At 48.2% G+C, this 14,584-nt stretch overlaps 1 protein-coding gene across 2 annotated transcripts; it reads left to right on the top strand.

The window, feature by feature from the left end:
* The first annotated feature begins 2,192 nt into the window (after positions 1-2,192).
* Positions 2,193-14,092, top strand: LOC103281120 (zinc finger protein 709-like). Of its 2 annotated transcripts, none has more exons than XM_062972777.1 (3): positions 2,193-2,450; positions 8,631-8,753; positions 12,190-12,752. In XM_062972777.1, exons 1-3 carry the CDS (start codon positions 2,324-2,326, stop codon positions 12,198-12,200), a joined length of 261 nt encoding a protein of 86 aa, XP_062828847.1. In that variant the 5' UTR covers positions 2,193-2,323; the 3' UTR covers positions 12,201-12,752. The 2 variants fall into 2 exon arrangements, with proteins under 2 accessions (XP_062828847.1, XP_062828846.1); XM_062972776.1 differs by lacking the exon at positions 2,193-2,450 and adding an exon at positions 2,727-5,299 and having other exon boundaries at positions 12,190-14,092.
* Positions 14,093-14,584: the final 492 nt, after the last annotated feature.

Here is a 14,584-nt window from a genome sequence, read left to right as displayed (position 1 = left end):
CACTGAGCTCTGGGTTTCTAACTCATCGGCCCGAAAGAGGTTGGGAAAATGACTAGATCAATTTAATGGAGAGATGGATGGGATAAATGTTGGACTTGAATTGCTCAGTCCATTGACCAAGAACCAAAACTGCTTACAGCTGTGTTGTTGTTGTTGTTATACCCCGCTGTATCTTCCCAAAGGGAACTCAAAGTGTCTTGAAATAAAAGCATTAGTATATAATTTAAAATATACAAATATATAAAACATAATTAAACAGAAACAGCACTAAAAAATTCAGTTAATATCCATCAAAAACATTCAAAATTAAAAACCACAGCAGCCCCTGACTTGATCTTCACAACCTTCACCTTCAAAAGCCTGCCTGGATGAAGAAGTTTCATCCTGCCGTCAGAAGGACAACAGAGAGGGGGCCATTCTGACTTCCCAGGGGAAGGAGTTCCAGAGTTGAGGGGCATTTTCCACCAAGAAGGAAGGCGCTCTCTCTTGTTCCCACCAATTAAGCTTGAGATGGAGGAGGGACCGAGAGAAGGAAGGAAGGGCCTCTCCTGAAGGGATCTCAGGGCCTGGGCAGGTTCATGCAAGGGGATGCGGTCAGCAAACAGCCTGGTAGCCAATGGAGCTGCTGCAAGGGGGGGGGGGAGTACGCTCCCTGCATCCAGCCCTGGTTAGCAACCTGGATTCACCTTTTTGAACCAACTGAAGTTTCAGAGCATTCTTTTTGCTGTTGTATTTTATGCTGAATTTTGCGCTTGGTCCCCATGTGAGCCGCCCCGGTCCCTCCAGGGAGATGGGGCGGGATATAAGAATAAAGATTATTATTATTCAGAGGCTGCCCCATGTAGAGCGCATTACAGTCATCCAAGCGGGATGTAACTAAGGCATGGACCACCGTGGCCAGATCTGGCTTCCCAAGGAACCGGCGCAGTTGGCGCGTAAGCTTGAATTGTGCAAAGAATGCTCTCCTGGCCACCGCTGACACCGGGGCCTCCAGGTTCAAGTCAAGAGGCAGGACAGGAACATCTAGCTCTTCCAAGGGGATCCCTGTGTCCTAAGGCTGGACGATGGAGCCGAAGAGGCCGGAGGGGAGACGCAGCACAGAAGAGGGAAAAGAACGGCAGAGGGAGATCCGGCTCTTCAAAGGGATCCCAGTCTCTCCGGGCAGATCAGGGATCCGAGAAGGCAGCGGAGGGAACGCAGCACAGAAGTTAAGGCCTTTTGGGAATTTGTTGTAAATGCTGAACCAGCTCATGGAGAGTGACCTTTGTCCATTGCTTACTGAAGGATATGTCTTAATTGTGTTCATTACTTCTGACTCCTACTAGATGAAGGCGGGTTATAAAAATAAAGTATTATTATTATTATTATTATTATTATTATTATTTATTACTGGAGTCACGACAGAAATGTGTCCCAATTATGTTATTCTGTATATCTAAATTCCTCACCTGTTACTTGGAGTGGTTTTAGAAGTATATCCCGATGTATGTGACTGTGTATTATTTGAATGGTATTTGTTCTATTTCTCAGGCACTGAACGTTTGGCGATCTTTTGTTGCTCACCACTGCCAATCAATCAATCAATCAATGAGTATAAATAAATATAAACAAGTCCAAGGGGAAGGGAGGGGGGCTGCGGGGTGCCTGCCTGCCTGCCTGCCTGGGGCCCTTCCTCTCTGCCACAGAATTGGGATTAACAGCGCAGGGCACCCTGGGGTCTGCTCTGGACTGGGCGCCCTGAGTCTCCCCGCCACAGGAGCCATCCTCAGGGAAGGCGTGAGAGGAGGAAGGCGCATGCGCAGGGGCGCAGGCACGGGCCGGAGGGCAGAGCAGGCCGCAGCCTCCCCGGGACAGACAGACAGACAGACAGACCGAGGCGGGGGGAGGGGGGGACATAGCCCTCCGCGCCCACACTCACACAGGAGCAAACTCGGGGACCCCCCCCCCCAACGCACACTCACCCCTTCCTCCTCCTCCTCCTCCGCCTCCTTCCTCTCTCCCGCTCTCTCTCCGAAAGGCCTCCTCTGTCCCTCCTCCTCCGGAAGTGACCTCTCGTCCTGAGCCCCTCTAGGAAGAGGCCTCCCTTCCTCGGTGGACTTCCGCCCGGACCTAACATGGCAGCCGCGGGCAGGATGCCCATAGAGGGGCGGGGCTTCGCGGCCGTTGAACGGAGCCCGACACAGACAGAGAGAGACGCTCCTCCTTTCTTTTCTTCCCAACGCCCAGAATCCACCAATGGGAATTCGCCTTTCTCCTTGACGTCATCAGTCTCCGGGCAGAATCTCCCCCTTCTGCCATTAACGGCCATTCCCGGGACCCGCCCATGGGGATCGGCCTCCGCTCCAGGAAGCGCCAGGCTGAAGCGGGGACGGGAGGAAGGAGCGGGACGCGCCTCTGGTTTGGCGGGTCCTGTCGGGGGAAGCAGCCTCCTCCGGCCTCCGCTAGACGAGGTTTCCCTGCTTCTTAATGTGTCGCTTTAGAACCCGAAGTCTAGTTCTGATGGGACTGGGAGTTTCCTCCTCTCTCTAGACCCAAAGCCGTGGGCGGGGTCACGTGAGTGGCTGAGGGACCGTTGGGAAGGCCGAGGCCTCATCCGGGTGAGAGAAGGAAGGAAGGAAGGAAGGAAGGAAGGAAGGAAGGAAGGAAGGAAGGAAGGGCGCTGAGGTAAAAAGATCATAGACTGGATAGACAGATAATAATACATAATAATATTGTAATGGGCAAAGGGTCAAGGTTTCCCCCTAATACTAATATTGTGCTATGCTAATCAGATAATATATACAGATAATAATCTATATATATAAAAGAGTGATGGCATCACAGCAATTCACAAAACAACAAAAGTACACGCCCCCCAACCTCAAAATTTGACAACACAACCCATCATCCACGCCTCAAGGTTGATACAACAAAAAGAAAAGAAAAATAAAGTCCTAATTAGAGGGAGAGCAATAATTTTTTTTATCCAATTGCTGCCAGTTTAGAGGGCTAATCTCTGCCCACTTGGTTGCCTAGCAACCAAGGGACAGCCAGATTTCAGTTAGGGGACAGGCAGATTTAGGCCTCACTTAGACTTCTTCCACAGATTATCTAATTTTCACTGGATTATATGGCAGTGTAGACTCAGGGCCCTTCCACACAGCTATATAACCCATTTATAATCTTATATTATCTGCTTTGCACTGGATTATCTTGACTCCACACTACCATATAATCCACTTCAGTGTGCATTTTATACAGCTGTGAAGAAGGAGCCTCATATAATCCAGTTCTAAGCAGATAATTTAAGATTAGAAATATACAGTAGAGTCTCACTTATCCAACGTAAACAGGCCGGCAGGATAAGTGAATATGTTGGATAATAAGAAGGGATTCAGGAAAAGCCAATTAAACATCAAATTAGGTAATCGTTATACAAATTAAGCAACAAAACATCATATTATACAACAACCAATCAGAAATATTGTATATTCACAACCTTTAGGAAATAATATCCCCTGATGGCGCAGCGTGTTAAAGCGCTGAGCTGCTGAACTTCTGGACCGAAAGGCCACAGGTTTGAATTGGGGGAGCGGAGAGAGCCCCCACTGTTAGCCCCAGCTTCTGCCAACCCAGAAGTTTGAAAACATGCAAATGTGAGTGCATCAATAGGTACTGCTCCGGCGGGAAGGTAACGCCGCTCCATGTAGTCATCCCACATGACCTTGGAGGAGTCTGCGGACAACGCCGGCTCTTCGGCTTAGAAATGGAGATGAGCACCAACCTCCAGAGTCAGACACGACTGGACTTAATGTCTGGGGAAAACCTTTACCCTTGACCTTAACTACCACCAATTCCTCAATACTTTATTTCCCATACCACCAGACTTCGCCACAGCAACGCGTGGCCGGGCACAGCTAGTACATAATAATATTGTAATGGGTAAAGGGTCAAGGTTTCCCCCTAATACTAATATTGTGCTATGCTAATAATATAATAGACTGTATATACATATAATAATACATAATAATATTGTAATGGGTAAAGGGTCAAGGTTTCCCCCTAATACTAATATTGTGCTATGCTAATAATATAATAGACTGTATATACATATAATAATACATAATAATATTGTAATGGGTAAAGGGTCAAGGTTTCCCCCTAATACTAATATTGTGCTATGCTAATTAGATAATAGACTGTATATACAGATAATAATACATAATAATATTGTAATGGGTAAAGGGTCAAGGTTTCCCCCTAATACTAATATTGTGCTATGCTAATCAGATAAAATACTGTATATACAGATAATAATATATAATCATATTGTAATGGGTAAAGGTCAAGGTTTCCCCCTAATACTAATATTGTGCTATGCTAATCATATAGAATACTGTATATACATATAATAATATATAATCATATTGTAATGGGTAAAGGGTCAAGGTTTCTCCTAATACAGTAGAGTCTCACTTATCCAAGCCTCTGGATTATCCAAGCCATTTTTGTAGTCAACGTTTTCAATATATCGTGATATTTTGGTGCTAAATTCATAAATACAGTAATTACAAAATAACATTACTGCGTATTGAACTACTTTTTCTGTCAATTTTGTTGTAAAACATGATGTTTTGGTGCTTAATTTGTAAAATCATAACCTAATTTGATGTTTAATAGGGTCTTCCTTAATCCCTCCTTATTATCCAAGATATTTGCTTATCCAAGCTTCTGCCAGCCCATTTAGCTTGGATAAGTGAGACTCTACTGTTTCCAAAAGACCTCACCACTTCTGAGGATGCTTTCCATAGATGTGGGCGAAACGTCAGGAGAGAATGCTTCTGGAACATGGGCAGGCAGCCGGAAAACTCATCGCAACCGAATGATGCCATTTGTTTCTATGAGGGTTTCTTAAGCATTGCCCATCAGAGAGTAGTAGCATCCCTCTCTGAGGTTCCCCCCAACCCTGGCCAAGTCCCTGCCCCCCTCGGGCTTCTCTGGCACCCACAAGCAGGGCCAGCCCTCCCTCCCTCCCTTCCTCCCTCACCTGCAGCAGGGACCCCCAGGCTCTTCTGGAGAAACTGCCCCCTTTCCGCAGTCCTGCTCCTTTAAGGCCAAGCCCCGCCTCTCTTTGGGCGCCTGCCTCCGCCTCCATGACAGCGCCGGGCGGAAGTAGGCTTCCAAGGTGACGTCATGGCAGGTGGCCCCGCCTCGTTCCCTTGGAGACAGACAGCGGACGGAAGTGAGGGGGCGCTTCCGGTTGGGCCCAGCCGAGGGAGAGGCGCCAACTCTTCGCGTGTTCCTCGGGAGCCTCGCGCGGGTGAGTGGAATGAGGGGGGGGAGGGGAGCCAGCCCAAGGCCTTGTTCCAGGATGGTGAGGAGAGAGAGAGAGAGAGAGAGAGAGAGAGACGCACAGCCATCCAGACAGACCTCCCGGGGCCTCCTGCGAGGCCTGGTCTCCTCCCGAGGGAAGGAAGGCGGGAAGGCGGGCGGGCGCCCCTGAGGGAAGAAGGCCCGGGGCCTGAAGGGACTGCACCTCCCCCCGCCCCCTCCCTCCCTCCCTCCCTCGGCCCTCCAGCCTGAGTCTCCCCAACGAGGCACCCAGAGCTCACTTGGCCAAATCTGCAGCCTCACCTTGACACCCAGGAGTTCCAGTTCACCCGTGTTCAGAGAACCTTGAACCCCACCAGTGACGGATCTGGACCAAACCTGGCTCACAGACCCAACATGGCCAAGTGTGCATACAAGCGGAGTTTGGAGGCGATTGCCCTGGAAATCTGGGAGTTGCAGTTCACCCTGAGCAAACTGGACCAAACTTAGGATACTACCTAACTTCCCAAAACAAACAATGCCTTCTTCTAATAACCCGGCCACCACCCCAAGCTAGTAAATATATAAATACTAACATATAAATAGGTAGGTAGATAAATAGATGCATCTGTTTGTGTGTAAGTGAACATGAGGGCATTTGGATGTGCCTGGTCACACGCTTTGTTTGCAAATGCGTTGTTTCCCTCAAAACTGTACTTTAGGGAGGCCAGCTGCCCTGGGAGTAAGACTTCTCTTCTCCTCTTCCTCCCTTCCTTCCGCCCGTCCGTCCTTTGTGACCTGCTTCCCAATCGGTGACTCGGGCCCGATGCGCATCGTGTGTCTTATTCCTGTGTGAAACTCACCTATGGAACATTCTCTCTAACATTAACAATTACTCTTTCTAATAATAAGAGCCAGAAGCGACCCCCGGTCCCCCAACACAAAGAGCCACAACATGGGACCCGTGACCCCTTGCAGGGCAGGCTAAGAAAGGCCTTTCCGCTTGGATTGAACCCAGTGCCTTTTATCTTCCTTATTCTGCATCAGGGGAGGGAGGGAAGGAAGGAAGGAAGGAAGGAAGGAAGGAAGGAAGGAAGGAAGGAAGGAAGGAAAGGGGCTCTTCTGGGGGAACAGCCTTGTGTTTGTCTCTCTCACAGATACGTACATACAGTAGAGTCTCACTTCTCCAAGCTAAACGGGCTGGCAGAAGCTTGAATAAGTGAATATCTTGGATAATAAGGACGGATTAAGGAAAAGCCTATTAAACATCAAATTAGGTTATGATTTTACAAATTAAGCAGCAAAACATCATGTTATACAACAAATTTGACAGAAAAAGTAGTTCAATATGCAGTAATGTTATGTTGTAATTACTGTATTTACGAATTTAGCACCAAAATATCACGATATATTGAAAACATTGACTACAAAAATGGCTTGGATTATCCAGAGGCTTGGATAAGCGAGGCTTGGATAAGTGAGACTCTACTATATATGCATACAATATAATGCGGTGCGAGAAATAAATATGGCATATGTGCAATTGACCATTGCAGTGGCCCAGTCTACAGCTTTGGATCATGTGATTTTAATATGACGTGTTTTAATTCTATGTCCTCATATCTAAATGTTGTTTATATCTTATGTTTAATGGTCTTATTGATTTTAATGGATACTTACGTTTCTTTTTTTAGATTTTATGATTTTCTTTTATTGATTTATTATTTAGTTAAAGCATTTATATTGCACCCTTCTCATCACAAAGGGGACTCAGGGCAGAGCACAAGATATATACGGCAAACATTCAATACTGGGACATAAAATAACTAAAAATACACAAACACTAAAACCACATTATTTTGACTTTAAATCAATTGTTTAAAACCATTTCAGATCAGCCTTGTTGTCGTCTTACTTTATATGTATGTTAGGCATTGAATTTTTCCCATTATGTTGTAAACCGATTTGAGTCCCGTTCCCCCCCTCCCCCAAATCCCCTGGGTGAGAAAAGCGGTATATAAAAACAGTAAGTAAATAAATAAATAAATACAAACATATAGATACGGTAGGTAGATAGATAGATGTGTGTGTGAGTCAAGGAAAATCAAGGCACTTGGATGGTCACCCGCTATGTTTTGATATGTGCTAGTTTCCTTCAGAAGTGTGCTTTGGGGATGCCAGTTGCACTGGGAGTGTGTTGTTTGTGTCATTGGCACCTTGTGTTGTTTGTGTCATTGGCACCTCCCTTCCTCCCTCCCTCCCTTCTCCCCTTTCTTCCTTTTCTCCCTCAAGGCTAATATCCCCTTTACTCACCAATTGGCCAGGAAGAACCCTAAATTGGTCTCGCAGCTCTCTACTGTCTGATCAGGGCAATGGAGCATAGAATCCTAGAGTCGGAAGAGACCTCGTGGTCCACCCAGTCCAACCCCATTTTACCGAGAAGCAGGAAAATTGCATTCAAAGTACCCTGACAGATGGCCATCCAGCCTCTGCTTAAAAGCCCCAAAGGAGGAGCCTCTACTATTTGGCAGGTGGCCATATTTCTCTTTGCAGCAGTAAAAGGCCGCAAGTGCTTCATGAATAATCTGTAAGTGCTGAGAGTGTAACAAAGAGCAGCTGGTTATAGGGAGCACACCATGCCCCTATTAAAGCAGCCCCACAGGCTGCCAATGAATTTCCGGACCTGATTCAAAGTGCAGGTTATCACCTATGAAGCCCTTTACGCTTCGGGTCCAACCTGTCTTCGAGACCGTATCTCTTTATGAACCGGCATGGGCTTTAAGATCGACCGGAGAAGGAGGCCCTGCTCTTGGTCCCACCTCCATCTTAAGTGGGGACGAGAGAGAGGGCCTTCCTTCTCAGTGGTGGCCCCTTGGCTCTGGAGTGCCCTTTCAAGTGAGATCATGCTAGCCCCCCCCCCCAAACCTTCCGCACACATTTAAAGACCTGGCTATTCTGACAAGCCTTTGTTCATGTTTAGACTCTCTTATAATACATATGAGGACCTTTAGACTCTTTTGTTAGCACTTTACTATTCTGAGGTCAAATACTGCTGTTTTATCTACAGCAATAGCTGTATTTTATTGTTTTTACCGGGGGTACTGTGAATTTATGATGTTGTGTTGACTCTTTATTATCTATGTTTTATTTTGCACTTGTTGTATTTTGTGTCACACCTTGAGTGTTTTGTGAGCCGCCCCGAGTCCCCCTCAGAGATGGTGGCGGGATATAAATAAAGTTGTTGTTGTTGTTGTTACTATTATTACTACTGATCTGCTGAACTATGGTTGTTGCTGCTCTGCCCTTTTTGACTGCTTTGTCCTTTATGGAAATGGCTCCAGACTCAGAACCCGGACCCTTCCCCCGGCAGAGAAGGCTGTCCTGCGGAAGGAGGGAGGCTGCAGGGTGGGAGTGGCAGAAGAGGCTCCAGGCTGAAGTGGAAAAGAACCTGCAGGTGCAGAAAGGTGAGGCGGATTTGGGAGTTGAAAAAGCCACCCTCGGCTTATACTTGGGTGCTTTCCTGCCAGGACCCTCACCTCTCCGCATAGCAACCCAGCTCTCCTTCCTCTTCTGCTCTCTTGTGCAGTGCTCACCTTCCTCTCTTCCTTTCTCGACGCAGTGCACACCTTCCTCTCCTCTCTCAACACAGGGCGCACCTTCCTCTCCTCTCTTGATGCAGTGCGCACCTTCCTTTTCTCCTCTCAACGCAGTGCGCACCTTCCTCCTCTCTCGATGCAGTGCGCACCTTCCTCCTCTCTCGATGCAGTGCGCACCTTCCTTTTCTCCTCTCAACGCAGCGCGCACCTTCCTCCTCTCTTGATGCAGTGTGCACCTTCCTCTCCTCTCTGAATGCAGTGCGCACCTTCCTCTTCTCTTGACACACTGCGCACCTTCCTCTCCTCTCTTGACGCAGTGCTCACCTTCCTCTCCTCTCTTAACGCAGTGCGCACCTTCCTCTCTCGGTGCAGTGTGTACCTTCCTCTCCTCTCAATGCAGTGTGCACCTTCCTCTCCTCTCTTGACGCAGTGTGCACTTTCCTCTCCTCTCTCGGTGCAGTGTGTACCTTCCTCTCCTCCTTTCTCAATGCAGTGCGCACCTTCCTCTCCTCTCTTGACGCAGTGCGCACCTTCCTCTCCTCTCTCGGTGAAGTGTGTACCTTCCTCCTCTATTGGTGCAGTGTGTACCTTCCTCTCCTCTCAATGCAGTGTGCACCTTCCTCTCCTCTCTCGGTGCAGTGTGTACCTTCCTCTCCTCCTTTCTCGATGCAGTGCGCACCTTCCTCTCCTCTCTTGACGCAGTGCGCACCTTCCTCTCCTCTCTCGGTGCAGTGTGTACCTTCCTCTCCTTTCTCGATGCAGTGCGCACCTTCCTCTCCTCTCTTGACGCAGTGTGCACCTTCCTCTCCTCTCTCGATGCAGTGCACACCTTCCTCCTCTCTTGACACAGTGTGCACTTTCCTCTCCTCTCGGCGCAGTGCACACCTTCCTCTCCTCTCTTGAAGCAGTGTGCACCTTCCTCTCCTCTCGGTGCAGTGTGTACCTTTCTCTCCTCCTTTCTCGACGCAATGCGCACCTTCCTCTCCTCTCTCGATGCAGTGCGCACGTTCCTCTCCTCTCTCGACGTAGTGCGCACCTTCCTCTCCTCTCTCGGTGAAGTGTGTACCTTCCTCCTCTATTGGTGCAGTGTGTACCTTCCTCTCCTCTCAATGCAGTGTGCACCTTCCTCTCCTCTCTCAGTGCAGTGTGTACCTTCCTCTCCTCCTTTCTCGATGCAGTGCGCACCTTCCTCTCCTCTCTTGACGCAGTGCGCACCTTCCTCTCCTCTCTCGGTGCAGTGTGTACCTTCCTCTCCTTTCTCGATGCAGTGCGCACCTTCCTCTCCTCTCTTGACGCAGTGTGCACCTTCCTCTCCTCTCTCGATGCAGTGCACACCTTCCTCCTCTCTTGACACAGTGTGCACTTTCCTCTCCTCTCGGCGCAGTGCACACCTTCCTCTCCTCTCTTGAAGCAGTGTGCACCTTCCTCTCCTCTCGGTGCAGTGTGTACCTTTCTCTCCTCCTTTCTCGACGCAGTGCGCACCTTCCTCTCCTCTCTCGATGCAGTGCGCACCTTCCTTCCTCTCTCGACGTAGTGCGCACCTTCCTCTCCTCTCTCGGTGAAGTGTGTACCTTCCTCCTCTATTGGTGCAGTGTGTACCTTCCTCTCCTCTCGGTGCAGTGTGTACCTTTCTCTCCTTTCTCGACACAGTGCACACCTTCCTCTCCTCTCTCGATGCAGTGCGCATGTTCCTCTCCTCTCTCGACGTAGTGCGCACCTTCCTCTCCTCTCTGGGTGAAGTGTGTACCTTCCTCCTCTATTGGTGCAGTGTGTAGCTTCCTCTCCTCTCAATGCAGTGTGCACCTTCCTCTCCTCTCTCGGTGCAGTGTGTACCTTCCTCTCCTCCTTTCTCGATGCAGTGCGCACCTTCCTCTCCTCTCTTGACGCAGTGTGCACCTTCCTCTCCTCTCTCGGTGCAGTGTGTACCTTCCTCTCCTCCTTTCTCGACGCAATGTGCACCTTCCTCTCCTCTCTTGACGCAGTGCGCACCTTCCTGTCCTCTCTCGGTGCAGTGTGTACCTTCCTCTCCTCCTTTCTCGACGCAGTGTGCACCTTCCTCTCCTCTCTCGACGCAGTGCGCACCTTCCTGTCCTCTCTCGGTGCAGTGTGTACCTTCCTCTCCTCCTTTCTCGACGCAGTGTGCACCTTCCTCTCCTCTCTCGACGCAGTGCGCACCTTCCTGTCCTCTCTCGGTGCAGTGCGCACCTTCCTTTCCTCCTCTTGACGCAGTACGTACTTTCCTCTCCTCTCTTGGTGCAGTGTGTACCTTTCTCTCCTCCTTTCCCGACGCAATGCGCACCTTCCTCTCCTCTCTCGATGCAGTGCGCACGTTACTCTCCTCTCTCGACGTAGTGCGCACCTTCCTCTCCTCTCTCGGTGAAGTGTGTATCTTCCTCTCCTCCTTTCTCGATGCAGTGCGCACCTTCCTCTCCTCTTTCGACACAGTGCGCACCTTCCTCCTCTATCGGTACAGTGTGCACCTTCCTCTCCTCTCTTGACGCAGTGCACACCTTCCTCCTCTCTCGATGCAGTGCGCACCTTCCTTTCCTCCTCTTGACGCAGTACGTACATTCCTCTCCTCTCTTGGTGCAGTGTGCACCTTCCTTTCCTCCTCTTGATACAGTGCTACATTCCTCTCCTCCTCGGTGCTTGTCTTTTCCACTTTTCCTTATTCCTTTACACACAGCATATCCCCCAAAATGTATACTGAAAATAAGCTATGGTGATTATTGGAAGCAAATTTACATAGAAGGAGGTTAGAATAATGATTTAATCAGAGCTGGGCAGTCTTAAATCTTAAATTCCAGTTGTATGTAAATATTCAAAAACATTTAACCTACTGATGCCTCAATAATATAATTTTATTGCTATCTACCCCACCTTTCTCTACCCTGAAGGGACTCATTATTAAGATACAACATGAAGATAAAATATTAATTAATTATATCAGTATTCAACAGGCTTTTAAACATTATTACAGTAATTTATATAAGGCTGAACACATATCTCTAGAAGACATTGAGAATAATTTAATTCAGTCTGTTATACCTGCAGCTTTGCTGCATTGCTGGAGTTTAATCGGTAGGGTTGTATTTTATTTTAGGCAGAGAATCTTTGGGCACTGTCCCCTTTGTACCTAAGGAGGGATTGTTCATTGTTGGGCAAGTGTTAAAATATTTGTCACCAGGCATTGGGCACCGTCCCTCTTCCCCTGGGTTTGTTACAGCACGAGTCTTGTGCTTCATGTTCCATGAGATCTTCTCTGTTCAACTCCTGAAGAGATTTTCCTTTCTTTCTCTGGCAGGTGACTTCTGAACAAGTTCTGCAAAGAACACAGCGTGAGAGCTTTGCCCGAGGAGTGCTCTAAGTCTAAAGTGACTTCAAGATACACAGCAATGACAACAAGAAAAAATAAGTAGTAGAAAAATATATTACAAGCTACAACCCTATGCAGTTAAGAGGAGGAAAGAAGATTGTGATGAAAAAAAAAGAGGCTTGGAAAGCGAGCAGAAGGCTACAGCAATACAAAGACTGTGCTGATCGGGAGGTTATATCTGTGAACCCCTGGCATAATATTTGAATTATAAATATAAAAGAATGGCAAGTCCTCTACCTCCCTATCCTAAATCACGCACAGGGGAGAAGTTGCATCAGTGTATGGAATGTGGGAAACAATTTGATTGGAAAAGTTCTCTTACTAGACATGAACGGACCCACACAGGGGAGAAGCCCTATAAATGCATGGAATGTGGAGGAAGCTTCAGTCAGAGTGGCAGTCTACGTTCCCATCAAAGGACCCACATAGGGGAGAAGCCCTATAAATGCATGGAATGTGGAGGAAGCTTCAGTCAGAGTGGCAGTCTACGTTCCCATCAAAGGAAGCACATAGGGGAGAAGCCATATAAATGCATGGAATGTGGAGAAAGCTTCAGTTGGAGTGGCAGTCTACGTTCCCATCAAAGGACCCACACAGGGGAGAAGCCCTATAAATGCATGGAATGTGGAAAGAGCTTCAGTCAGAGTGGCCATCTACGTTCCCATCAAAGGACCCACACGGGGGAGAAACCACATAAATGCTTGGAATGTGGAGAAAGCTTCAGTCGCAGTGACAGCCTACGTTCCCATCAAAGGAAGCACACAGGGGAGAAGCCCTATAAATGCATGGAATGTGGAAAGAGCTTCAGTCAGAGTGGCCATCTACGTTCCCATGAAAGGACCCACACAGGGGAGAAGCCATATAAATGCATGGAATGTGGAGAAAGCTTCAGTTGGAGTGGCAGCCTACGTTCCCATCAAAGGAAGCACACAGGGGAGAAGCTCTATGAATGCATGGAATGTGGGAAGAGCTTCAGTCAGAGTGGCCATCTACGTTCCCATCAAAGGACCCACACGGGGGAGAAGCCATATAAATGCATGGAATGTGGAGAAAGCTTCAGTCACGGAAGTCTACGTTCCCATCAAAGGAAGCACACAGGGGAGAAGCCACATAAATGCATGGAATGTGGAAAAAGTTTCAGTGAGATTGGCAATCTGCGTTCCCATCAAAGGACCCACACAGGGGAGAAGCCACATAAATGCATGGAATGTGGACAAAGCTTCAGTCGGAGTGGACATCTACGTTCCCATGAAAGGACCCACACAGGGGAGAAGCCATATAAATGCATGGAATGTGGAGAAAGCTTCAGTTGGAGTGGCAGCCTACGTTCCCATCAAAGGAAGCACACAGAGGAGAAGCCATATAAATGCATGGAATGTGGAGAAAGCTTCAGTTGGAGTGACAGCCTACGTTCCCATCAAAGGAAGCACACAGGGGAGAAGCCCTATAAATGCATGGAATGTGGAGAAAGCTTCTGTCAGAGAAGCAGTCTATGTTCCCATAAAATGACCCACACGGGGGAGAAGCCCTATAAATGCATGGAATGTGGAGAAAGCTTCCGTCGGAGTGACAGTCTACGTTCCCATCAAAGGAAGCACACAGGAGAGAAGCCATATGAATGCATGGAATGTGGAAAGAGCTTCCGTTGGAGTGGCAGTCTACATTCCCATCAAAAGACTCACTTGGGAGATGCCATATAAATGCATAGAATTTGGAGAAGGCTTCAGTCAGAGTGACCATCTGCATTTCCATCAAAGGACCCACACAGGGGAGAAGCCATATAAATGTACCGAATGTGAAAAGAGCTTTAGAAAAAGTTCAGCATACAGTAGACATCACAGAACTCATGTACCTCTAGAGGAGATGGGCCTTTGAGTTTCCGAGCTCTCTCTAAAAAAGCAAGGAAAGAGGAAGGCCAGCACCTTGCTCTCTCTCCCCCAGAACTGCAGTTTGTGTGGCCTTGGCTGACGACTACTGGGAGCAGGTGTCACTCAGAGGGGCTCTTTTCTCAGGATTGCAGCAAGCTTCGAACTTCGGCCAAGAACTCGAACACTGTTTCCATCCTAAATACCTTGGTGTCACCTTAGAACGAACACTAACATATAGGAAACACTGCATGAACACCAAGCACAAAGTAGCTGCGCGCAACAACATCCTGCAGAAAATGACTGGCAACGCATGGGGTGCAGACCCACAATTAATAATTACATCAGCCCTGGCCTTGTCTTTCTCAACAGCTGAGTACGCCTGTCCTGTCTGGCACAAGTCTGCCCATGCAAAGCAGGTGGACATAGCACTGAACGAAACATGCAGAATCATCACA

The sequence above is a fragment of the Anolis carolinensis genome, chromosome 2, assembly GCF_035594765.1.
Source record: "Anolis carolinensis isolate JA03-04 chromosome 2, rAnoCar3.1.pri, whole genome shotgun sequence".
Taxonomy (NCBI): Eukaryota; Metazoa; Chordata; class Lepidosauria; order Squamata; family Dactyloidae; genus Anolis; species Anolis carolinensis.
Note: the sequence above shows the minus strand (reverse complement) of the source record. Positions and strands in the feature narration are given on the sequence as shown.